This window comes from Dendropsophus ebraccatus, chromosome 1, assembly GCF_027789765.1.
Source record: "Dendropsophus ebraccatus isolate aDenEbr1 chromosome 1, aDenEbr1.pat, whole genome shotgun sequence".
NCBI lineage: Eukaryota > Metazoa > Chordata > Amphibia > Anura > Hylidae > Dendropsophus > Dendropsophus ebraccatus.
The window spans coordinates 205052719-205077719 of record NC_091454.1 but is presented as its reverse complement, the minus strand read 5'-3'; the positions used below and the strand labels follow the sequence as shown (position 1 = coordinate 205077719).

Sequence of the window (25001 nt, the reverse complement as noted above, 5' to 3'; positions counted from 1 at the left end):
CCGATAAAGTGACCGATTACAGGACACACGTCCCAAGCTTACTGCCCCCGATAAAGTGCCTGATCCCAGGAGACACGTCCCAAGCTTACTGCCCCCGATAAAGTGCCCGATCCCAGGAGACACGTCCCAAGCTTACTGCCCCCGATAAAGTGCCCGATCCCAGGAGACACGTCCCAAGCTTACTGCCCCCGATAAAGTTACTGATCCCAGGAGACACGTCCCAAGCTTACTGCCCCCAATAAAGTTACTGATCCCAGGACACACGTCCCAAGCTTACTGCCCCCAATAAAGTGACCGATTACAGGACACACGTCCCAAGCTTACTGCCCCCAATAAAGTGACCGATTACAGGACACACGTCCCAAGCTTACTGCCCCCAATAAAGTGACCGATTACAGGACACACGTCCCAAGCTTACTGCCCCCGATAAAGTTACTGATCACAGGAGACACGTCCCAAGCTTACTGCCCCCAATAAAGTGCCTGATCCCAGGAGACACATCCCAAGCTTACTGCCCCCAATAAAGTGCCTGATCCCAGGAGACACGTCCCAAGCTTACTGCCCCCGATAAAGTTACTGATCCCAGGAGACACATCCCAAGCTTACTGCCCCCAATAAAGTTACTGATCCCAGGAGACACGTCCCAAGCTTACTGCCCCCGATAAAGTGCCCGATCCCAGGAGACACGTCCCAAGCTTACTGCCCCCGATAAAGGACCCCCCAGGACACATGATCCAAGCGTAGGTCAAGACATGTCCCATAATAGGGTCAACATAAAGCACAATGCAATAATGTGACAATAAACACTATAGAAAAACAAAATATTATAGTTTACATATAGTGGCCCGGTGAGCTGTATCGCCCCATGACATTATGGCCGTCTTGGGCAATGATACAAGTGGGGAATTTAAACCTGCGGCACACGGGGGCCATTGGGAAGGTCTACTTACTCACCACAAGAAGCAGCACAGTTCTGGGACCGTCTCCCGATGTTGGCCTCAGCAGCGACTTCCCATTCCAATATGCCAAGAAGGTATGTGCTCTTCACCAGGTCTACCTGAAGACTCACTAAACATCCCTATCTGGTTCCTAAATACCTAAGTGGGAGGGCATCTTGGGAATTCTGTAGGCGCCCTCCCCCACATCAGACAGACACAGTAGGGGGCATATATAGCATCCAGACTCTCAGGTGCAGACGTGAAGTATCCCCCATTGTCCGGTCTCAGCAGGCAGCCATCAGGAAGCTATAGATGTGTATCCACTCAGTCATCCTCTGCAAGCCACTGTCCACACTGGAGCCATGATACATACTATCCCTATGGCTGAACATTATATATAATTTTTGTTATTTTTATCATATTAACCCAGTGCGGCAGCAGACATGAGACTAAAGGAAACGGAGATTCAACCAAGAGGAGACATCGGGGGTATTTATTATGGCTTGTACGCCAATTTTACAATTTAAGATGGCGGCAATGCTACAATTCCCATCATGCAGCTTTGGCTGTCCAGGCATGATGGGAATTACAGTTTTGCAACAGCTGGAGGGCCGTAAATTTGACACCGCTGCTTTACGGTATAGATGGAAAACAATCCAAGACATACCACAAAAGCAAACTAAAGATACAGGCTATTCTTCAATGGGCAAATCCATCATCTGCCCTCAACCCGATGGGGCATAAAGTCAAAAGTGAGGCACAAAACCCCATAAACAGTGTCTGATGGCGGCTGCGGTAAAGGTAAAGTATCTCACGGGAGGAGGCTCGGCACTTGGCAATGTCCAAACGCTTCAGATTTCAGGCAGCCATTGACTGTAAAGTATTTGCCTCCAGGCATTATAATAATCCTTTTATCCAACATTAGGATAGTTCTAATTATTTTTAAACTCTGTGAAAATGGAAGGACTATAATAAAAGAAACAATATAAAAAATGAAAATTATTGGGGAGATTTATCAAACATGGTGTAAGGTGAAACTGGCTCAGTTGCCCCTAGCAACCAATCAGATTCCACCTTTCATTCCTCACAGACTCTTTGGAAAATGAAAGGTGGAATCTGATTGGTTGCTAGGGGCAACTGAGCCAGTCTCACTTTACACCATGTTTGATAAATCTCCCCCAGAATATAGATACAAACTAAGAATATTCAAAGAATATATGCGAATGCAATAATGATCGCATTAACGACTTTTCGTAGCCATGTTTCTTCTCGTCTAAATGCCTAGCTTTTAAAAGAAAAATTCCTCACTTGTCATTCTCTAAACTAGTGATTTATCAGTGTGTAAAAGGAGCCTTAGGGTCCTATTCCACGGGCCGAGGAGGGCCCGATCAACGATGTAAACGAGCGGTGATCTGCTAGATCGCCGCTCGTTTACTGGGCCTATTCCACGGCCCGATGATCGTTGAGCGAGGGCTGCAAGGACATAGTTACCGATCTCCTTGCAGCATCTTACATTACCTGTCAGGTCTTCTCCGCGCTGTCTTCATCCCCGGGTCCTGCACACTCTATCTTCAGAATGGCCGGTCAGCTGACTCGCCATGGCTCTGTCAGCTGACCAGCCATTCTGAAGATAGAGTGTGCAGGACCCGGGGATGAAGACAGCGCCGAGAAGACCTGACAGGTAATGTATGATGCTGCTGCTTGTCAAATCGTCAGTCGCCCGCCGTGCACCGCTATTCAACCGTAGCGATGCACGGTGGGGGAACGATGATTTTAGGTCTGGCCCTAAATGAACGATCAGCCGATGACACGATCATCGGCTGATCGTTCTCTCTATTTCTACAAACGATAAGCGGCCGAATCAGGCCGATCCGGCCGATTATCGTTACTGTGGAATAGGGCCCTTACAGCCCTATGCAATAGAATAGACCTACTATGACTCCACCCAGTACAAGAGCAACAAACCTACAATGCAGACAACATAGTAGTATGTAGTATATACATTACAGCAAGCTGCTACCCTATTCTAGTTTATATTATCATAGCAAATATCACCAGACCTACGGCTTCTTCTAAGACAGGTTCTACGTTCTAGTCCACGTTCCGGTAACGTCTTATATCTAGTAATTTACATTTGGGATGCGTGTATAATTCTAAAACTCACACACATAAAATAAAACCATTGTATAGAATACAACAGAAGAGAGACCTCCCCTTTGTTCAATGAATACCCGGCCAAAACAACCATGAAAGTGTAAATGGAAACTTGATGGTACCAAGCTCCAACTCCAAGACGACTAAGTAAAAGTTCCCGCTTAAAGGGGTATTCCCAACTCAAGAAGTTATCATTTATTCAGTAGGCTTGGCCAACAATCTAATGTGTGTGGTGGCCTTTCAAGTCTTAGGGCCCTTGCACACTACGGAAATCATGTGGATAACCCGGTGTAGATTGTGTCTCAATTCCCCCCCCCCTCGGGCCCATAGGCTCCATTCTATGGTCAGGCAGATTCCGTTGTCCGCCCAAAGAACCGACATGTCACCGCTTTGGGCTGACGGTTGAATCTGCCTGAGCAAAGAATAGAGTCTATGGGGCAGACAGAGAGCCAAGCGGTAAAGCGCACGGAATCTGTGGCAAGTTATCCACGTAATTTCCGCGGTGTGCATGGGCTCTTAGGTTTTTTTTTTTTACACAGACCAATTTATCTGGAAAATTATTGAAGCCAAAGCCTGGGACAGACTATAAACAGAAAAAAGGTCATAATTGAGATGTCTCCTCTTTTCAGATCTATTCCTGGCTTTGGTTTCAATAATCTTCCAGATAACATAATTCTCAACTAGAGATGAGCGAATTTACAGTAGGATCCTGGCAGATCAGCACTCGCTTGCTCCTGCTTCCCCACACCAACAGCTGCTCGGACAATCCTTAGGCTCATAGGACATAGCGGCTATCGGAATTGTTTCCTTTCGATGTGTTCAATGTGACGACAATCAGCCGACATTGTGCATTTCAGCTGTTTGTTGCCTTTTAACACTGCATATTACACCAAGTCATTATATGGCCGATCATCGCTTGGTGTAAATCGGGCCTTTAGATGTTGGGGCACAAAATTATCAAGCATCGTGTATTTTAACATGAGAAAAACAGGGGTTGCTGTCAGACATATCTCCTTTGAGACCAAAAGGATCGGGAGAGTAAAAATCCAACTGTCCAATCATTTGCCCTGAATTGGCCCCCATACACACCAGATTTGGCAAACTTTATAAAACGCATATGGGTTTCTTCCATTGATAGGACTATCCTTAGATCAGTGGGGTCCTGGAACCAAAAGCAGACAGCAGCTCCATACATTGCATAGTGGCCAGTTTGGGGTACAGCAGCTCAGCTCCCATTACCGCTGTATTTAGGGTCCAGCCTTGGCAAATTCACCCCTATAAACTTTAGCCTTCTGTCAAATTTTTCCCAGTATCACTGAATGGTGTGAATGGGTAAGCGGGTTTAGTGCTAGCAGGTAAAGCTGTAAGTAAAAGCGGCAGCATGCTTTCTTAGGGCCCGCTAAAAACTAGACAATCGATTTTCTATTATTTTTTTTTTGTGTTACGTTTTGCTGCCGATTTATTGAAGATTTCACACTTCAATCATGATATCGGTAAAATAATGTTTTTGAGTTTCTATAAGGGCGTATCTGGACATCCTATCCCTCTATCCCTATTCATGATTTAATTTCCTGTGAACCAGGGATGGAGCAGGAGGACAGCCGTGTGATGATGTCACCAGCGGCGCAGCAGCTTGTGACATCATCACCGCAAGTAAGGGTCAAGGGTAGAAGGGAGAGATGCACGGCCACAGGTAAGGTAGTTAGCAGAGAAAGGTAAAAGGAAAAAAAAAAGCCAGGATACACACTCGGGTCTGATTGCAGGCTGGTGATGATGCAATATGATGTCATCAGTGATGTCATAAAACAGGCACAAAGGCTTCTTACCGTCTGTATCAGTGTCCTGGTGCCAAGGTGGAAAGGGTGGCAGTGGACGACCGGGTGAGCGGGCTAGCAGTCGAGCAAGGACATGGATGGGAGACACTGTGAGCTCCCAGTTGGTGATACCAAAGTCTCGCAGATGGGCACGGGCGTGACTGGAGAGGCCAGCACGAGTGTCGAAACCAGCACCACAGAATTCGCACCGCATCAGGCTGAAGGTACTGGGGTCGAAGTTCGCCACTGCAGAGGGGGAGATGAGATCACCTGGCGTCTCAATGTTGCTCACCCGGCCTCCTCTGCAACTAAACCCTGCTCACCTTATTTCATCTATGCTAACCAATGAGGCAACCAGACTCTTTTACACAGCTGGGGTCACCTTCATCCTGTCATTGCCCATTAGCTTACTATGTCCCTCCTCAGCTCAGACTTACTGCATTTACTATGGCCCCCTTTCTATCCTCCTCAGATCACTCACTGCACCCAGCATTCCCCCCACCATCCTCCTCAGATCACTCACTGCACCCAGTATAACCCCCCCACCATCCTCCTCAGATCACTCACTGCACCTAGTATAACCCCCCCCACCATCCTCCTCAGATCACTCACTGCACCCAGTATAACCCCCCCCACCATCCTCCTCAGATCACTCACTGCACCCAGTATAACCCCCCCCACCATCCTCCTCAGATCACTCACTGCACCCAGTATAGCCCCCCACAAGATCCTCCTCAGTTTACTCACTGCACCCAGTATAGCCCACCACCACCATCCTCAGCTCACTCACTGCACCCAGCATAGTCCCCCACCACCATCCTCCTCAACCCCCTCACTGCACCCAGCGTAGACCCCACCACCATCCTCAGCTCACTCACTGCATCCGGTATAGCTTCCCCCAACACCATCCTCCTCAGCTTACTCACTGCACCCAGTATAGCCCTCTACCACCATCCTCAGCTCACTCACTGCACCCAGTATAGCCCTCTACCACCATCCTCCTCAGCTCACTCACTGCACCCAGTATAGCCCTCTACCACCATCCTCCTCAGCTCACTCACTGCACCCAGTATAGCCCTCTACCACCATCCTCCTCAGCTTACTCACTGCACCCAGTATAGCCCTCTACCACCATCCTCCTCAGCTCACTCACTGCACCCAGCATAGCTCCCCACCACTATCCTCAGCTCAGACTTGCTCTACCTAGCATAGCCCCACAACCATCCTCCTCAGCTCAGACTAGCACTACCCAGCATGGCACCCTACCATCCTCCTCAGCTCAGACTCCCTCTACCCAGCATAGCCTCCTACAATCCTCCTCAGCTTAGACTCTCTCTACACAGCATATACCCCATGCTCCAGACTCTCAATTTTAGCAAGTGGTGTCCTACAAGCCAAAAAACGGGGATAAGCTTTGCATCATTCAGTAATCCTACCAATGGCCGACACTGTCCGGCTATCCTAACTAGTTGCCTGACCTACACAGTTCATGGCTACTCTATAAATGTCCTTTGCTCTGTTATTATGGTGCCACAATGGCCCTCCTATACCTGCTCTGCTACCCAGGTGACACGTTAGCATTTCTGAATAAGCACTGAACCAGTCTGACTAGAATCACTCGTCCTAGGCCTGCACCTTTACCTTCTGAGACCATACAATCATTTTGCTAACTATATTGAGCATTTCCGCCTAAAATTAAGAATACTGTCACTTATAACGCACTCCTGGTCTCCCATACAGAAGACTGTAGTGTAGTGGAGGCTAAAGGCAACCCATGGGACACCAAAGCCTCCTCTTCAAAACTACTCAGGTGGGGCTTCGGAGTCCGTCATCCCACCCTGTCCAGACAATGCATTCATTCCTAAGGTTACAATAACGTTTTAAGGAACGCTCCTGGTAAACCTGATATACTTCATTATATCTAGCTCATAGCCTGAGGGGGCGGTGCATGACACAGAAGATGACCAATCATAGATGAATGGCCACCCCTCCTATGCTTTCCCTATTGCTAATGGCGCCTCTTAGGGTTATCCGCGGGTTCTCTTAAGGTTTCAGACAAAGTAGGACTATCTTGTATCAGATCATTGAAAACCTCCTTAAAGTTTCAGAATGTGCAGATGATCTCTTCTTCTATACTCGAAACTGCAGAGACTCAACCAAAGCCCAGAAGACCCAAAGCTGGCCATGCATGCGATCACTTGTCTCCTAATCCCTCCATTCAGCCGAGCATACCACCCCAGCATATCCTGAGCAGAGAAGGAGATCATTTACCTCAAGCTATCCTCTCTATTTACCACTTGGTCACCTGAACCATCTCCTCACAAAGTGTCTATGGTACAAGAAGCGGTCAGAATTCCCAGCTTTATGCTCCATCATTCTACAACCAAGGGATCATGAGTCTTTCTAAAATGCAAACACGCATCATGGATGGGTGCCAACTACTTAGCTGGTCAACTGCGTCCCTTGCAATAATGGTTGCCCTCCGCAAGACTTTCAAATTCTGAGAGCCATCTAGCCAATGGGATCCATAGCAAAGTTTCCTTGTACGGACTACTTTGAGAGCCCTACGCTTTTGCCATTACACAGACTAGCTAGGTTAGTATGGCGGCAAGTCAAAAAAAAGTGATTGGTTTCTTCTACATTATAGCTGAAACGCACAATCGGTTTCTTCCCAATTTATTTCCATATCCAGTCTTAAAAATAGCGTTGAGCGGATCGATCAAAATGTACGGGTTCGGATGATATCAGCTGCAGAAATTGGATGCCGCCCTACAGCTGGCAGATAAACATGGATACAGCCTATGTATCCATGTTTTCCAGGACTCCCTAGGGCGGCATCCAATTTATGTAGTCGCAGGTAATCAACGTCAAGCTTTTGGGTTCGGATAATCTTGCCGAACCTAAACATTTAGACAGATCCTCTCAACGCTACTTACAAATAGAGGATATACAGCGAGTTGTAACATTACAGAGGATATACAGTGAGTTCTAGACTGGGTTCACCTATGTCCAGTAATCTGGATGGTAACATGGATGCCACAAGCTGAATCTTTTGCATTTGTGCCTTATCTGTTCCCCCATAGGTTATAATGGGACCATCCAACATATTTGCCATCTGAAATTAATTTAACCGATCAAATAAAAACCCTACATGCAAAGTGTCTGCAAATCGGATGGAAGATAAGCCAGAGATATTTGAACGAGTTCTCTACCAACTCTGAGCCTCTGACTTCCAGGAAAGTATATACACATTACTCAGGTGCACAGAACATGTTGTCTCTCTTAATAGAAAGTGACACAACAGTTGCTCAACTCTCTCCGGCCCCCCAGGGGAATTCTCATGATTTTAGATACAGCTATCTCTCCTGATCTTCCCATGGAAGCTTGGCTCGTCTGAGAGTGTGTGTTTTCTGAATGGCGAAAGGTGGTAAAGCCGTTGGCAGACATTTCTGGAGGTGGTTTATCTCTCATAGAACAAAAGGATCGAGCATGTTGATACCTAAAATGGCCAACCATTCTTTCCCCTGATGGGTATGGTGGGAGGCCACCATACACATTAGATTGTTGGCTGAGACCACCTAAATTGGTGGGTTTGTCATTTTTAATAGGGTACTTTGGCCAGGTCACCACTGTTGCGTCCCTCCCATGGTACAATAGCTGGGAAGTGGTCTTTACACGTGCACAACACGTCAGTCTCCATTTGCTCATGGGTCCGCCATGTCCGTAAGGACACAAGAATCAGATTACAAGCTCCTCTCTTTGTGGTACAAGGTTCTCTCTAGTGCAGTGCTTCTCAATTCCAGTCCTCATGACCACCAACAGGTCATGTTTAAGGATATCCTATACAAAGAAAACCTGATGCACTGTGTATAATTATATCACCTGTGAAATACTAAGGAAATAATCAACACATGACCTGTTAGTGGCCATGAGGACTAGAGTTGAGAAGCACTGTTCTAAATCCACTTTCTTCTGGATTTTCTTAGAAAGTCCCATGTTGGTCACTTCCGAGAATGAGATCAGACACATCCCTTATAAATATAAATGCATTATCCTCTACCTCACTCGCTCGGACAATCATTGCAGTCCGGGCTTGTATCCTCTCTCTCCATTATCATACGACCATACCAACTACAGGTCATGGTCTTCTAGACTACGAGTAGGCCCCTTGTGTCATGCACCATCCTCTCAGGCCTTGCCCCAGGAATAAGGCAATATATCAGTATTCTTTTAAGGTGGAAATGCTCTTTTATTAGTCAGGACTAGTTTTTCCACTACCTCTAACATACATACATAGCACACATACCCCTGTACATAGGCCTCCTGACTACACAGCTTCTTTTATTGCCACCTACGGAGTCCCGTCTACTTCCCCATTACTACTTATAATTTGGTATTCAATGCATTACATGACAAAATGATCATCAGCAATCTGCAATAAAGATTACATTTTTCTGTAATACCTACATAATATACGTATTATAGCCATTACAGAAAAATATACTTTTTTTTACAGATACAATATTCCAATAATTATAAAAAAAAAATAAAAAAACAAAAAACAAAAAAATGCATTATAAACAGATAAGAAATATTCATCAATTACTACAATAGGATGAAAAGCCCAAACTGACTCTATAAATCTATTCACTGTGGTAAACTGTGCTTCTTAAAGGGTAATTCCACTTCACATATAATTGCACAGTTTAAGTACATTTAAAATGTTTAGTTGCCTGTGCAAACAGACAGAGCCTTTCTGAAGTCAGATATGTGACCTAAGGGTTTAACCACCATCTGGGCTCCCACAATGCACTGCTCTCTGGTAAGTCAGCAGAACATAATTTTCACAAAATTACTCACTGTGTGGATGTTGTACACCGTTTTTTTAAAAAAAGGTGGAGTTCCCCTTTAAAAACTTGAATCCAGTTCTACGCTATAGGCTTAAAGGGGCATTCCAGGAAAATTTCAGTCTTCCCCTATCCACAGGATAGGGGAAAAGTAGGAGAGCGTGACCTCTGTACCCCCACCGTTTTCAGTATCGGGCCCCGCCGTCTCTGTTATGAATATAGCCGCGGATATGGTGCGTGACTCGCGACTCTATTCATTCCTATGTAGGTGCCAGGAAGAGAGAGACGAGTAAGCACTCTTCCAACTTACTCGGCTCGCTCCGGCACCACCATAGGAATAAATACAGCCGCGGGACTCGCGCCATACCCACAGATTTATTCATAACAGAGCTGACAGGGTCCAATACGGAGATCGGCAGGGGATACACAGGTCGAACCCACCACAATCTCCTACTTTTCTCCTATCCTGTTGATAGGGGAAAAGTGAATTTTTCCTGGACAAAACAGCACTTTTCCTGTCCTCTGTTTGGGTGTGGTTTGTACAGGTCACTGAAGTGAAAAGAGCTGAATTGTAATACCACACACAACCTGAGGACAGGGGTGGTGCTGTTTTTGCAAGAAAGTAGCTGTGTTTTCTCTAATCCTGGATAACCCCCTTTGATGGGGATAATGGCCGTCTCCTTCCAGTAACAGCATAAGTCCTGTCCACTTAATAGGACAAGGCTTTATGTAATACCAGATACATAGTCCTAGTCAAGAGGTGCAATGTTTCTGGAACGAGAATTTTCTCAGAATTTCTCATTGTGCTACTCCTCTATTATTCCTCCTGGAAACGTATGAATGAACTGATAATGGTATTATTATTCTTGATCGTCAATGGGGTGTGTCCTCACATCTTAGCACTGATTGGACGGTTAGTGTGTAGGGTTACGCCCACTGACTAACCTAGTAGTAAAATTATTCACACAATGCCAGGAGAGACAACAGAGGTACAATGCAGAACAAAAATCCTTACATTTTTAGTGACTATAGTTTTATAGAGCCAGCCATTTGGCTTTTTATAATATTAACCTGCACCAACATTCTAATATCCTCATAAAAAGTCAATGACCAGCATGCACGAATGTCTTACCTTTCTTGCGTTTCTTCTGGAAGGAGTAGTTTTGTTCAATAGCCTTGACTTCTTCCGCCGATATGAAGTGCCGGACGTTATAGCTTACTCCTACTCTGTTAAGGTGGCCCCTGACGTGATTGGCGAGACCGATCCCGTTGTGGAAGCGATCTGGACAATACGGACACTCTCTTTCCTCACTCCTCAGCCCGAGGGCTTCAAGCTGGCTTGCATATTTAGGATCCATTAACAGGGCATCTAAAGGGACATCCTCTTCCGCTTCTGCCCAGTCATCAGCAGAGAGCCGGCGCTCATAGCGTGTCAGCAGCCCTTTGTTGCCTGCTGTAAGCTTTTTTCCATAACCACAAGGCTGCTGTCCCTTTGGTGTCTTTTTCTTGGCTCCGATATTCTCTAAGACGACAATGGCGACCTGATCTTTTAACTGCTGCCTCTGGTCCTCCTTACACCCTTCAGCTGATCGCAGGGCCTCTCGAAATCTCCTCTTTAGCATTACGGCAGGCTCCGGGAGTCGGATAGCCTTTGTGGGCTTACTGATCTCTCCCTCAGTATAAAGCCTCTCCTGCATAGAATTTTCAGAGTCTTCTCTAGTGACATTTTTTCTTTTGATGTTACTGGGCCCCTGCACTCCACGTTGGTGTAATTCGGATCTCCACCCCACTTCACTTGACATTTCAGAGGTTTCACCTCCTTCTAGGATATCGGAAGAGGTTCTGAAAGATGTTGGGTTTCCCCGAGTCTCTCCACTGACCTTCCTCACGTGGGTCTTGGCATGTTGTACAAAAACTTTGGAAGAATTTGTGCCAAAGAGACATTTGGGACATTGTAAACGGGCGTCGCGTCCTTCATCCGCTAAATTCTCCAATTTACTGATCTCTTCTATTATTTTCTGTCTGGACTCTTGATGGAGTTGCTGATGAGATTCCAGACTTTCCTCATCTACAAATCCCTTTCCACATTCTCCACAGGTGTGAGATCCTTCACCTGCTTGCACCCCCTCGGTTTCTCCTTCCTGAGAGTGCTGGAACATATGCTCCAGAAGATGAGCTTTTTTCTTAAAGTAAATGTTGCACTCGATGCAGGTGTAAACTGAGCCATCTTCCTCCTCCTCTTCCACTTCTACATGTGCGTCCTCTTCCGAGTAGTTACCTCCTTGCCAAGCTTCATGGGCTCTTCCCAGTTGCAGGGCTCTTCTGAAGGCTGGCATGTTGATGGGCGGTGGGTCTGATCGGATCATCATTAACTGTGAATGTCCTTCTACGTCGTCCAACCCTGAAGACCACTCGTACCTTCTGTACTGATCTTCTGAAGTCATGCCATCCAATTCCCGTTCTTCTTCATTGGAGTCTGAAGCTGAATAGCCCCAAGGTGTGGTGTGAGTGCCACGCTGGTGTGAGCCAAGACGGTGTAAGGTGCGATGATCAGGTCGTGGAAGAGTATATTTAGAAGATGAATGTTGGTCTTGATCTGGGCTGTAAAATATTAGGGCAGGCAAGATAAGCTAAATAAAGGCTGGGTGTAATACGAGAAGGACTTCATGCTAACTACAAGGTTTTCCCAGCAACTGCTAACCTGACTGTCACGCAACGCCCTACCCTTTGTAACGTGGTCATTAGAGATGAGCGAACCTGGAGCATGCTCGAGTCCATCCGAACCCGAACTTTCGGCATTTGATTAGCGGTGGCTGCTGAAGTTGGATAAAGCCCTAAGGCTATGTGGAAAACATGGATATAGTCATTGGCTGTATCCATGTTTTCCAAACAACCTTAGAGCTTTATCCAAGTTCAGCAGCCCCCGCTAATCATATGCCGAACGTTCGGGTTCGGATGGACTCGAACCCGAACCCGGTTCGCTCATCTCTAGTGGTCATGCCTATGAAGGATGTCTTGGGTCAGGAGCGGGGACTTCTAGTGTTAATAAGTAGGGACTGCCCCATACTCAAAAAATAGCTGTCATCTAACAAACATTCAGCCAACAGCTATTCAACCCAAATGTGAGTTCAAGATGGGAATAAGCCGCTTCCAGACCTCTGCAGGAACAAAGTATTCGGCATAGTGAATTCCAAAATGCCCAATCTGTTTTACATCTCCAACAACTGCAAGACCCGGTCCCCTTTAGGGTAGCTTCACACCTACCGTATCGCTGCGTATTTAACGCTGCGTGTTTTGGTGCGATTTTTACATGAGAGTTTTGATTTTCACATGATTTTCATGTGAAAATCAAAACTCGCATGTAAAAATCGCACCAAACACGCAGCGATAAAAACGCAGCAATAAAAACGCAGCGATACGGTATGTGTGAAGGCACCCTTAGACAACCATTAAGGGAGAAGTCTTGCGAAAATTTGTAATAAAGTATTGTATTTCCCCCCAAAAGTTATACAAATCCCCAATATACACTTATTATGGGAAATGCTTATAAAGTGCTTTTTTTTCCTGCGCTTACTACTGCATCAAGGCTTCACTTCCTGGATAACATGGTGATGTCACTTCCTGGATAAAATGGTGATGTCACTTCCTGGATAAAATGGTGATGTCACTTCCTGGATAACATGGTGATGTCACGCCCCAACTCCCAGAGCTGTGCGGGCTGTGGTTGCTGGAGAGGATGATGGCAGGGGGACACTGAGGGACACAGGGCACTGGGGGGACACTGAGCATCCCCCTGCCATCATCCTCTCTAGCAGCCACAGCCCGCACAGCTCTGGGAGTCGGGTCGTGACCTCACCATGTTATCCAGGAAGTGACATCACCATGTTATCCAGGAAGTGAAGCCTTGATGCAGTAGTAAGCGCTTGAAAAAAAACACTTTATAAGCATTTCCCGTAATAAGTGTATATTGGGGATTTGTATAACTTTTGGGGGGCAATACAATACTTGAATAAAATTTTTCACTGGACTACTCTTTTAAAGGGTTCTCCAGCCATTCATGCTTTTGGATTTTTCTTCATATATTGCTGGGGCTACACAAAAAAACGTAAACCTATACTTATCTAAGATGCTCCCTGGAGGGTCCTCCTGTGACATCATCCGGTTCCCCTCTGATCGCTCTGGCTGCTACTTCTGAGATGGGCTTGTCTCAGCAGTGACCAATCACTGACCAAAGCGAAGCAGCCAATGATTGGCGGAGAGATTTGTTGTTGCTGATCCCCCTCGTAAGTAGCAGCCATATTGTTCTGCAAAGGTCGCACCTTAGGCAAGTTTTTATTAGGGTTTCTCAGTGTAGCTTCAACAATATATAAAAAAAAACCCTGAAGCCTGGAGTACCCTGGATGGCTCATCTCCTGTGAGAACAAAAGGACCAGGCATGTTGAAATTGCCAGATTCTTCTGTCCCACAATGAAGAGGCGGGAGGACTCTATACATGTCAGGTGGTCCCTCTGAACCTGGGTGGGTTTGCCTGACATTAAAAGGTTATCCAGGATTAGAAAAACACAGCTTTTTCTCCCCCCCCCCCCCCCCAAAAAAAAACAGTGCCACCCCTGTCCTCAGGTTGGGTGAACTGAGCTGCAAAACCCACACCCCAACTGAGAACAGGAGAGGCGCTGTTTCTGGTTTTGCTTTTCTAACTCTGGACAACCTTTTTTTTTTAATTTAATGTGTATGGACAGCCCTATTTTATAATAACGAAAGCTGGAAAAAAAGACAACAAAGTTGAAAAAAAGGTGCAGGCTTACTTTGCACAAGAGATACACTATACTGTAATGGATTCTCCTGAAAGGTAATAGCCATGACCTTCACACATGACAAAGCTACACACGAATTCTTACCGCCCCATAATGCCACAGTTGATGCCATCCGAATCTCTGGCGCGGGTCAGTCTGATGCCTAAGGTATAGAATAAATCAATGGGTAGCAAGAGCAAACAAAAACACAGATTTTATTGCTTTATGAAATCCATTATCTCTCTATATAACAATCTGTCTATCCACCCTTATGGCTCGGCACTAAACACTATATACACCTAATCCATAAAAATGTATGAAACGCTTATTAGGGGAGATTTATCAAACATGGTGTAAAGTGAAACTGGCTCAGTTGCCCCTAGCAACCAATCAGATTCCACCTTTCATTTTCCAAAGAGTCTGTGATGAATGAAAGGTGGAATCTGATTGGTTGCTAGGGGCAACTGAGCCAGTTTTACTGTACACCATGTTTGATAAATCTCCCCCATTGTTATTAAATCAGCTGGTGTTGAGAAAGTTATACAGATTTGTAAAATTACGTCTATTTAAAAATCTCAAGTATTCTAGTACTTATCAGCTGCTTTATGTCCTGTAGGAAGTGGTGTATTCTTTCCTGTCTGGCACAGTGCTCTCTGCTGCCACCTCTGTCCATGTCAGGAACTGTCCAAAAGAGAAGAGGTTTTCTACTGCTCTGGACAGACATGGACAGAGGTGGCAGCAGAAAACACTGTGTCAGACTGGAAAGAATACACCACTTCCTGCAGGACATACAGCAGCTGATAAATACTGGAAGACAATATTTTTTTTTAAATAGAATTTAGAAATCTATATAACTTTCTGATACCAGCTGATTTAAAAACATATATATTTTTCTCCAAAGTACTCCTTTAAAAAGCTAAAAAAATATATTTAACGATGTAAAATTAGGGAAAACAATTAAACATTTTACCTAAACCACATACATATCACTCACCTTCTCGGGTGTCTTCTCTATACCCCATGTGCGGGTACGAGGTAAGGACACCACCTTCTTCAGGATAGGCCCCAATGTTGGCTTCTTCGCCCCCAACAAGAACAATCTCCACACCTCCCGGGCACGGCATTGGGGCACAAGCTTCATTCTGCCCAATAGATGTCAGCGTGTAGGATAAATTCTCCACATCATCCTGTCCAGATAGGTATGTGGAGGAAACGTCCTCCATGAGGAGGAAGGTTTAGGAGAGGAAGACTGGAAAGATGAAATGGCGGATGACCAAACGGAAGAGGCGTCCCGGAGAACTACAGTGAAATCAGAGTAAAAAAGGCGAGAGATCTACAAGATGGTCAAGTGGAATGGTGATGGAGAAGATGGCAGGATGATGATGATGATAAGGGAAGGAGACAAAAAACAACAAAAAAAAACAAATTAGATTATTTTTTACTACACTGTACAATAATATACTATAGGTGTCATAAAATCTAACATGTCAATATAACTAGGCTTTTAACAATTAATGTACAGTATAATAATTTTTTTGCAATCCAGATCCAAAAGATTTACTAATTTCATCATTACTTTAGCAAAAAGCAGTAAAAAAAAACACAAAAAAAAAACACAAACACTAATGAATCTCTGCTAAATGGACATATGTCAAAAGACATAAAATAAGTATGTGAAATTATTTCATGAACCAATGTCTGGCCAAGCTAAATGGGAAGGACAAGAAGATGGTCCCCATTACATTGTGCTCATTAGTACACCTAGAAGTTTTGGACAGTGGATGGGGAGTTGGTTGTTCCTCATCACATGGCCGGGCACTTTGCTCTAGGCTACTGTGTCAGTGCGTCTGCGGTCTCGTGCTCGCAAAAACACTCGCACAGAATTTTTTCAACAACTCAACGTTTTTTTCAGCGAGGAAGAGGAAAAGTCCTACCCGGGGGGCACCGCTAAAGAATGGGAGGCATCACAGGCCTAGGGCATGGACGCTTTAGGCCCTGCCTCTCCAGATTAAAAGTGTTTTTTGTTTTGTTTTTGACACCAAAGACGGCACCAGAAGTAATTTGAACCTCACAATGGAAAAGGACTTGATGTCATCTGTCACCTGTGTTTTGGGGGGGGGGGGCGTTGTGGATGGGTACAGATTCGCTTTAAACTTAGGAACATGGGATCACCTAAGACTTCTACTAAGTGTCGGGAGTGAAGTTCTCACCTCCTTCATTCCTCCGACAATCTATAGAGAGCGAGTCATATAGGTAGGGTGGCTGGTCGGTCTGTGCATCCAACCTTTCTGGTACATATATGGGCACCTTTTCTCAATAAGGCAATTTTGTGCTCCCCGCCACTAACCTAACTCACATTTTATTCTTTCCAAGTGTCTTGTTCTTCCCTGAAGTACTATACAGAAGTATGTAGAACACTTGAGTCAAGTTCCAGTTGGAATGCAGAACAAGGAGTTTCTATAATGGGGCTAGTCTAGACAAGATGTCACGTTATAAAGAAAAAGAACAAACCCCAAGCCAACTGGGGAGATTCATCTTGGGTTGAAGGATGAAAAATGATGCACTACTATGGGAATTGTAGAGTCCAGAAAAGACAAGTACTATATACATTCTTAAGACGCCTATAGCTATCAGCTATTTGATGGTGGCAACTCCATATTTTTTTCGCGATCTGCTAGAAAGTTAGCGTGAAACCAAATTTCAAGGCCTACCGAGATAGTCGATAAGATAAGCTGGATTTTTTTCAGCTTAGCTCACCCCAGAGATTTGTCTAGCAGGTGTTCACATCCTTCTCACCCCTGTAGGGTTAGTATGTGGATTTGGCCGAGCCAAACATGAATGCCAAGAAGCAATCGAATAAACCTAAATATAGGACTGGAGTGGTCTTGGAAGAACAGATGCTTAAGGGGGTTATCCCAAAAATAAAAAGGTATTCCCTATCCACAGAACAGGGTATAACTAGCTGATCGGTAGGGTCTGACCACAAGAATGGATGTAAATGGTCCAACCAGTGGAAGAAGCAACAGCGCACCTGTTTGGTGAAAGTTTCATTTGATCTCTCTGAGATTTCTGAATATAACAGAATTTAGTGATCAACAATGGATGGAACAGATGGAGGGGCATTTGTGCAGACACTCCATTCAATCAGGGGACAGCTGATCTCCTCTCTCATGGCTGGTGAGGATCGCTGGCCTTCCAATTCGCCCTTCCAGATCTGAGGGTCTTCATTAGACCCTAAGGTCGCATAACCTGGCCAACAGGGTTCCCTCTATTTCTGAATTTTCAATTAGGTACCAGAGTCACTTTAACTTATTACATCTGCTTTACCGATAACCCAGTTAAAGGGGGTTATCCAGGATCAATTATAATTCAGCTCCATTCACTTCAATGGAACTGAGCTGCAAAACCCCACACCCAAACTGAGGATAGGAGAGGTGCTGTTTCTAGAGAAAATATATATTGTTAGCGATTCCTGTGCAGCCCTTGCTTTAAAAGTGTAATAATAAAGTATATATGTTACCTGTCCACGCTCCGCAGTGTCTTCCTTGCTTCTCCCGGGAGCTGCCAGTGCAACTTCAGAGCCTGTCTCTGAAGTGACAGGCTGCTCAGCCAAACACTGGTCGAACAGCCTGTCACTTTAGAGATTAGCTCTGAAGATGCACCAGCGGCTGCAGGGAGTAAGGAAAAGCAAAGATGACACAGGGGAGCGTGGACAGGTAACATATACACTTTATTCGGCAGATTATTACTGATTCGGCAGAGGATCACTCCCTGTAATAGGGCCCTAAGCCTGGATAACCCCTTTAATAATGGGTACAATTTAAAGTGCTCTGGTATTTAAAAATCTATGGACTCTAAGGGGCCTATTCCACGGAGCAATAATCTCTCCGTGGAATAGAGAGAACGATCAGCCGATGATCGTGCCATCGGCTGATCGTTCATTTAGGTTCAAACCTAAAATCGGTCGCCACCCGTGCATCGCTATGTGGAATAGCGGTGCGCGGCAGGCAACCGACGATTTCAAAACATCATACATTACCTGTCCAGGTGCAGGTCTTCTCCTTCTCCCGGTCCAGCATCTCAGCAGCTTTGGAGCCACCTGTCTGAGCTGACAGACTGCTCAGCCAATCACTGGCCGGTGATTGGCTGAGCAGTCTGTCAGTTCAGACAGGCCGCTCCAAAGCTGCTGCGGCGTGGGCCCTGAAGAAGGAGAAGACCTGCGCCTGGACAGGTAAAGTATGAAACAAGGGCTGCAAGCACATCGGTAACGATGTCCTTGCAGCCCTCGCTAAACGATATTCGGGCCGTATAATAGGCCCAGTAAACGAGCGCCGATCTAGCAGATCGGCGCTCGTTTACATTGTTGATCCGGCCCTGCTCGGCCCGTGGAATAGGACCCTAAACTGGCAAATTCCAATAAAACAGAATTGACCACCAGTCAGAAGAGGGGGAAAAAAAATAAACTGCCGGTGATTCTTGGGTTGTGCCAGGAGAACGCTATCCACACATCAGCTACCGAGACACATTTCACACAAGCAGCCATGCATACAGAATGCAGTCAAGAAATGGCAGTGGCATGGACTAACCCTACCGCCCTTCGGGAGGGATCAGTGAGCACTTAGTGTGCCCTATGTGCGGATCATTACAATCTCGTTTCCCTTCATATAAATAGATTCAGTCCGGAAAAAGATCTTGAACCCCATGGACTGGCCTTCTCTTAGACATTCCTAAAAATACATTCATGCCTGAAATGAAAACACTAAAGAGCCCTGCAAAACACCACTAACTAGTAGTACAGCCATTGTGGCTACAAAGTGCTGGTAAGCATTGAAGAGACTATGGTGTTTGCATGAGCAGCAGATTGGCAGCAGTGTTTGCAGTCAACCTGCCTGTCCATCATTGATAGCCAGTCCTGAGGATAACAACCAAAACATATCTGAGACACATAATAAAGGCTATTCCACCTTTCCAGCAAAGTTTTTGTTACGGTCTATTGAACCTAAAGCAAAAAAAATAAAAAATAATAATGATGAAGAAGCAACAAGTGTATAATCTTGTTTAAAAGCATCAACTTAAGTCTACAGCACCTATTATGAAAAACTTTGGGGGAGATTTATGAAAGGGTGTAAATATACACCTGGTGTATTCTGCCCACAGCAACCAATCACAGCTCCTCTTTTATTCTACCAGAGCTGAAAGCTGAGCTGTGATTGGTTGCTGTGGGCAGTTTACACTAGGTGTATATTTACACCCTTTCATAAATCTCCCCCTTTGTCTCCATGGTAACAGACAACAAACAAACCCTGTGTAGTCTGACCTTGCAGTTATACTGCCCCATCCATCTTCTACTTCTTCTACACCTCTTCTAATGGGGTAAACCGCAGTCAGACAACTCTGGCAGCAGCTTTTCCAAAGATAAACTATTCAGGTGGTAAAAAAGAAAACGGCTTGGTCTTTCTCTCCACTAACATCACCTGTCCGTAGAGAGATAGAAGGCACCATACACTTTAGATAGTTGGCGAAACCTGGGAGCAGCGGGTTTGGTTGACTATAGTATAAGGTGTATGGTCACCTTAAAGTACCACTAGAAACCCTCACACCCCCTTTAAATGTCACAGATGTTTGTAAAAACTTTTGACATGTTATAAAGACAGGTCAAAAGTTTTGATTGGTTTGGATCTGAGTGTTCTGACCCATACCGAGCGGGAGCAGTATGATCCACTCCAGCTCTGTATTAGGAAAAAAAAAAAAAAGTCGGGCTCATAAAGTCTATGGAGCACGACTCTTTCTTACACAGAGCGGGAAGAGGAGGTGCTGCAGCCCGCTCAGCTAAGACTCGTTCTCCCATCTGGTACAGGGCTAAACACTCAAGACTCTGACCGATCAAAACTTTTGACATGTGTCTATAACGTGTCAAAAGTTTTAAAGGAGATGAGGTCACCAAAACTGGACACAGTATTCCAGATGTGATGTCACTAGAACTCTATACAGCAGGATGACAATCTCCCTCTTCCTACTGGTTATATCTCTAGCTATACAGCCCAGCATAATATATATATATGGGGTCAGAAATGACTACCCATAAATCCTTCTCCTCTGAAGCCTTTGCTAACATAGAACTGCCGAAATGATACATGGATAGAGGATTCCTTCTCCCCAGGTGCATTACTTTATTTTTGGAAACACTGAAGTGCACTTTCCATTAGTTTCACCACTTATCAAGTTAAAGTAAATCAGTCACCCACTAACTACGAAACAAACTGGATGCACCCTGGAATAAATCCATCTATCGAACTATACCTTGTGTCTGTGGATTTGTTTTGGTATTAAAAAACAATTTTTATTCATACAATATATGCGTCACAGAGGTGCCAGGCTCACGCCTCTGTAAGTAGCCAGAAGCTGTCAGGACACAGTGGGAACTGTAGTTTAGTAGTCAGCGGCTGTGAGGACATGGTGGGAACTGTAGTTTAGTAGCCAGCGGCTGTGAGGACATGGTGGGAACTGTAGTTTAGTAGCCAGTGGCTATCAGGTCATGGTGGGTATTGCAGTTTAGTAGCCAGCGGCTATCAGGTCATGGTGGGTATTGCAGTTTAGTAGCCAGCAGCTGTCAGGACATGGCGGGAGCTGCAGTTTAGTAGCCAGCGGCTGTCAGGTCATGGCGGGAGCTGCAGTTTAGTAGCCAGCGGCTGTCAGGACATGGCGGGAGTTTTAGTTTAGTAGTCGCTGGCTGTCAGGACATGCCAGGTATTGCAGTTCAGTAGCCAGCGGCTGTCAGGACATGGCGGGAGTTTTAGTTTAGTTAGAGTTGTAGTAAACACTGTCAGACATGGTTAGAACTGTGGTTTAGTAGTCAGGGGCTGTCAGGACATTATGAGAACCGTAGTTTGGTAGCCAGAAGCTGTCAGGACATGGTGGGAACTGTAGTTTAATAGCCAGTGGCTGTCAGGACATGGTGGGTATTGCAGTTTAGTAGCCAGCTGCTATCAGGTCATGGTGGGTATTGCAGTTTAGTAGCCAGCGGCTGTCAGGACATGGCAGGAGCTGCAGTTTAGTAGCCAGCTGCTATCAGGTCATGGTGGGTATTGCAGTTTAGTAGCCAGCGGCTGTCAGGACATGGCGGGAGCTGCAGTTTAGTAGCCAGTGGCTGTCAGGACATGGCGGGAGTTTTAGTTTAGTAGCCAGCGGCTGTCAGGACATGGCGGGAGCTGCAGTTTAGTAGCCAGTGGCTGTCAGGACATGGCGGGAGTTTTAGTTTAGTAGCCAGCGGCTGTCAGGACATGGCGGGAGTTTTAGTTTAGTAGTCGGTGGCTGTCAGGACATGGCAGGTATTGCAGTTCAGTAGCCAGTGGCTGTCAGGACATGGCGGGAGTTTTGGTTTAGTAGCCAGCGGCTGTCAGGGAATGCTGGGAGTTGTAGTTCTGCAGTATCTGACGAGCGGCAGGTTGGGAAGCACTGGCCTATAGCGTATCAGGTATAAGCTGAGCTCAGGTTGCGGCCATAATACCGCCATGTGGATCCGGACGCCACCGGTCGCCCACACGTACTTCATCACAAATAAACATTTTTAATCAAACTCTAATATGTCTATAATATAAGTGTGGAGATAAGTGGCAGATATAAGCCCAGAGTCTCCGGCACCTTCCAGCCACTAGTTCTAAAGGCCATGGGCACAGCTAGGAGTGGAGGAATGGCCATCCTCAGCAGTGCCAGGCTCTGCCCCTGCCCGCCCCCGCACAGGGGCCCCGTCCTCACACACCGGCAGCTCTGCCCACACACTTGCCCCGTTACCCCGCACAACAACCCCCCCTCCTCCCAGTGACAGCTGCTAAAGTGTCAGATTTGCCCCTTCCTGTGCCTCCCCCCACTCTATGACCCCATGTCTCACCCCCCCGGCCGGGTGTCGGGGCTCGGTCTCGGTGCATTGCCCCTTTAAGAGCGGCTCCGGTACAAGACGATCCGTCCGGAGACAGGAGACAAGGGGGGAGCTGGAGAATACAGACTGGGCGCACGAAAGTGACGTCACCGCCGACGGCGACCTAGGCACGTCGCCATGTTGGAGGAGGCAAGGGAAGGGGCGTGGCTAACATGGTGACGTGGTGTGAGTCTGGAGTGAGGCAGTTCATATGGGCGGGAGAGTATAATGGGAGTCAATGGGTTACTTTCTATATACCCTGCCACATTCCAGGTAATGGACTTCCCTGTATGCAAACTAGCTCCTCTCTAGAAGGAAGAAACCGGCCTCTCTAGCGACACCTACAGGCACAAACCATGAACTACCCAGTATTCCCCAACCTGTAGCGCTCACCAAACTACAATTCCTGCCAGTCCCTAACAGACTGCAGCTTACAGCACTACAACCCCCATCGGGTATTCATAGCCTAAGGCAGAGGTAGGGAACCTTGGCCCTCCAGCTGTTGCCAAACTACAACTCCCATCATGCCTGGACAGCCAAAGCTACTACTATTACGAGTAGACAGACCTTGTCCACTGTTATTATAATACACAAAAGGAACGAGATGACTCAGCTTCCATCTGGAATCCTACTAACCAAAATTACTGACTTTAACCACTCAACTGTTCCAAAAAATATAGAATTGGGCTATGTTCTCAAAATGTTTTTCAACGGCCCTTATTCTGAGTATCAAATAATGGCCGTTGTTTAATATATTTTGGCGTCCGTCGTTGCAATAAAGGTATATATCTTCATTAAAGTGTCACTGTCACTTCACAAAACTTATGACATGCCATAGAGCCATGTCAAAAGTTTTGATCAGTCCGGGTCTGAGGGTTCAGACTAGTACCGATCAGGAGATCGAGCCGGGAGAAGATGCGCTGCGGCGTCAAATGATCAGTCAGGCCCCATAGAGGTCCATTATAAGTAAGACTGATCACGTGACTCAGAGCCGGGAGAGGACGCGCTGCAGCGCCTCTTCTCCCTGCTCTATCTCCTAATCGGTACTAGTCTGAACACTCAGACCCGGACTGATCAAAACTAGTGGCACTGTCACTATGACATGTCAATTGTTTTGGGAAGTGACAGTGACACTTTACAAGTAAAAAGTGGCAGCAGCACAGAGACCCCCGCCCCCCAAATTCAGAACTTATTTGGTCCCTGGTGAAATTTTCTTAAAATTATGAATTTTTTAAGCAATCTTAATTTGCTAGGCTCCGCCTCATTGACTCCCTGCCTCACTGTGCGCCTGGAATAAAATTAGTTTTTAGACTAAACACTGCCCCCAGGAGAAAGACCGAACATGTGGGATTGAATGTACAAAATGGTATTGTGGTTTGGGGGTGGGTGGCAGTCTGTACAGATTCGGGTGATAGGACATGCAGAGAAAAATTCATATATTGAAAACAGCACGGCATTTCTCCAAATCTTTGTAAAATTTTGATGTTTTTCAAAACACACAGTAAACACATAGATGGACATTTATCAAGGTCTGTACCGAGCTCAGACCAGTGAAAAGTCATAAATGTTTGTGCAAAATCCTGCAAAAGGGGCACAGCAATGCACAAAGATGTAAATTCACGTTCAAATCTGTGCCAGCTCGGAGTCAGTGTAGATTTTGGTCCAGTAGTCACTGTCATTTCAACAGACTTTGTATAGCTCAATAGTACAAGCAAATCTAAGAAACTAATATATCTTATCAGACAAAAAGATACCTAGCTTGGGGTACTATTACACGGAGCGATAATCGGCCGAATTGGCCCTATCCGGCCGATTATCGTTTCGCGTAATAAAGACAACGATCAGCCGATGATTGTTGGCATCGGCTGATCGTTGATATAGGTTCTGACCTAATTGTCAGGCGCCGACCACACATCGCTACGTGTAATAGCGGTGCACGGCCGGCACTGACGATTAGCAAAGAAGAATACATTACCTATCCAGGCTGCTGGGCTCCTCTTGCTCTTTGCTTCTCTACAGGTCCGCGTGCTCCAGCTTCAGAGCAGCCTGTCTCAGTGATTGGCTGAGTTGCCTGTCAGCTGAGACAGGCCGCTCTGAAGCTGCAGCACGCGGGAGCCGTAGAGAAGCAAAGAGCAAGAGGAGCCCTGCAGCATGGATAGGTAATGTATAAAGTTAAGCAAGGGCTGCAAGGACATCAGTACAATGCCCATACAGCCCTTGTTAAACCATTATCGGGCCGTGGAATAGGCCAAGTAAACGAGCGCTGATCTGGCAGATCGGCGCTCGTTTACAGTCATTATCGGGCCATCATCGGCCCGTGTAATACTACCCAAAGCCATGACTTTTCTCTGCAGTTTATGACTGGTTGCTAGATCACTGATCAGATTACGTGTCACAAAGACATGTAATCTCTGTGACACTGTCTCCGTCATCTGTTGTCACTAGTAGATCCTTCGTATTCTGTCCCCAGCTTTAGAATATGGAGGTTTCCTTCCACTGAAATTCTATTATAATACTACATATTCAGATGTCCGCACTAA

General features: G+C 45.9%; 1 protein-coding gene across 4 annotated transcripts in view; it reads right to left on the bottom strand.

The window, feature by feature from the left end:
* WIZ (WIZ zinc finger) overlaps positions 1-22549 on the bottom strand; it is a 45172-nt gene extending 22623 nt beyond the window's left edge. For 3 of the 4 annotated variants that reach the window (XM_069945358.1, XM_069945382.1, XM_069945375.1), the window contains exons 1-5: positions 22435-22549; positions 15541-15879; positions 14652-14709; positions 10886-12354; positions 4919-5152 (exon numbers count right to left, since the gene is read on the bottom strand). In XM_069945358.1, the coding sequence (XP_069801459.1) occupies positions 4919-5152; positions 10886-12354; positions 14652-14709; positions 15541-15769 (1990 nt within the window). In that variant the 5' untranslated portion in view covers positions 15770-15879; positions 22435-22549. The remainder of the gene's footprint in view (positions 1-4918; positions 5153-10885; positions 12355-14651; positions 14710-15540; positions 15880-22434) is intronic. The other variant, XM_069945367.1, reaches the window with a different exon arrangement.
* Positions 22550-25001: the final 2452 nt, after the last annotated feature.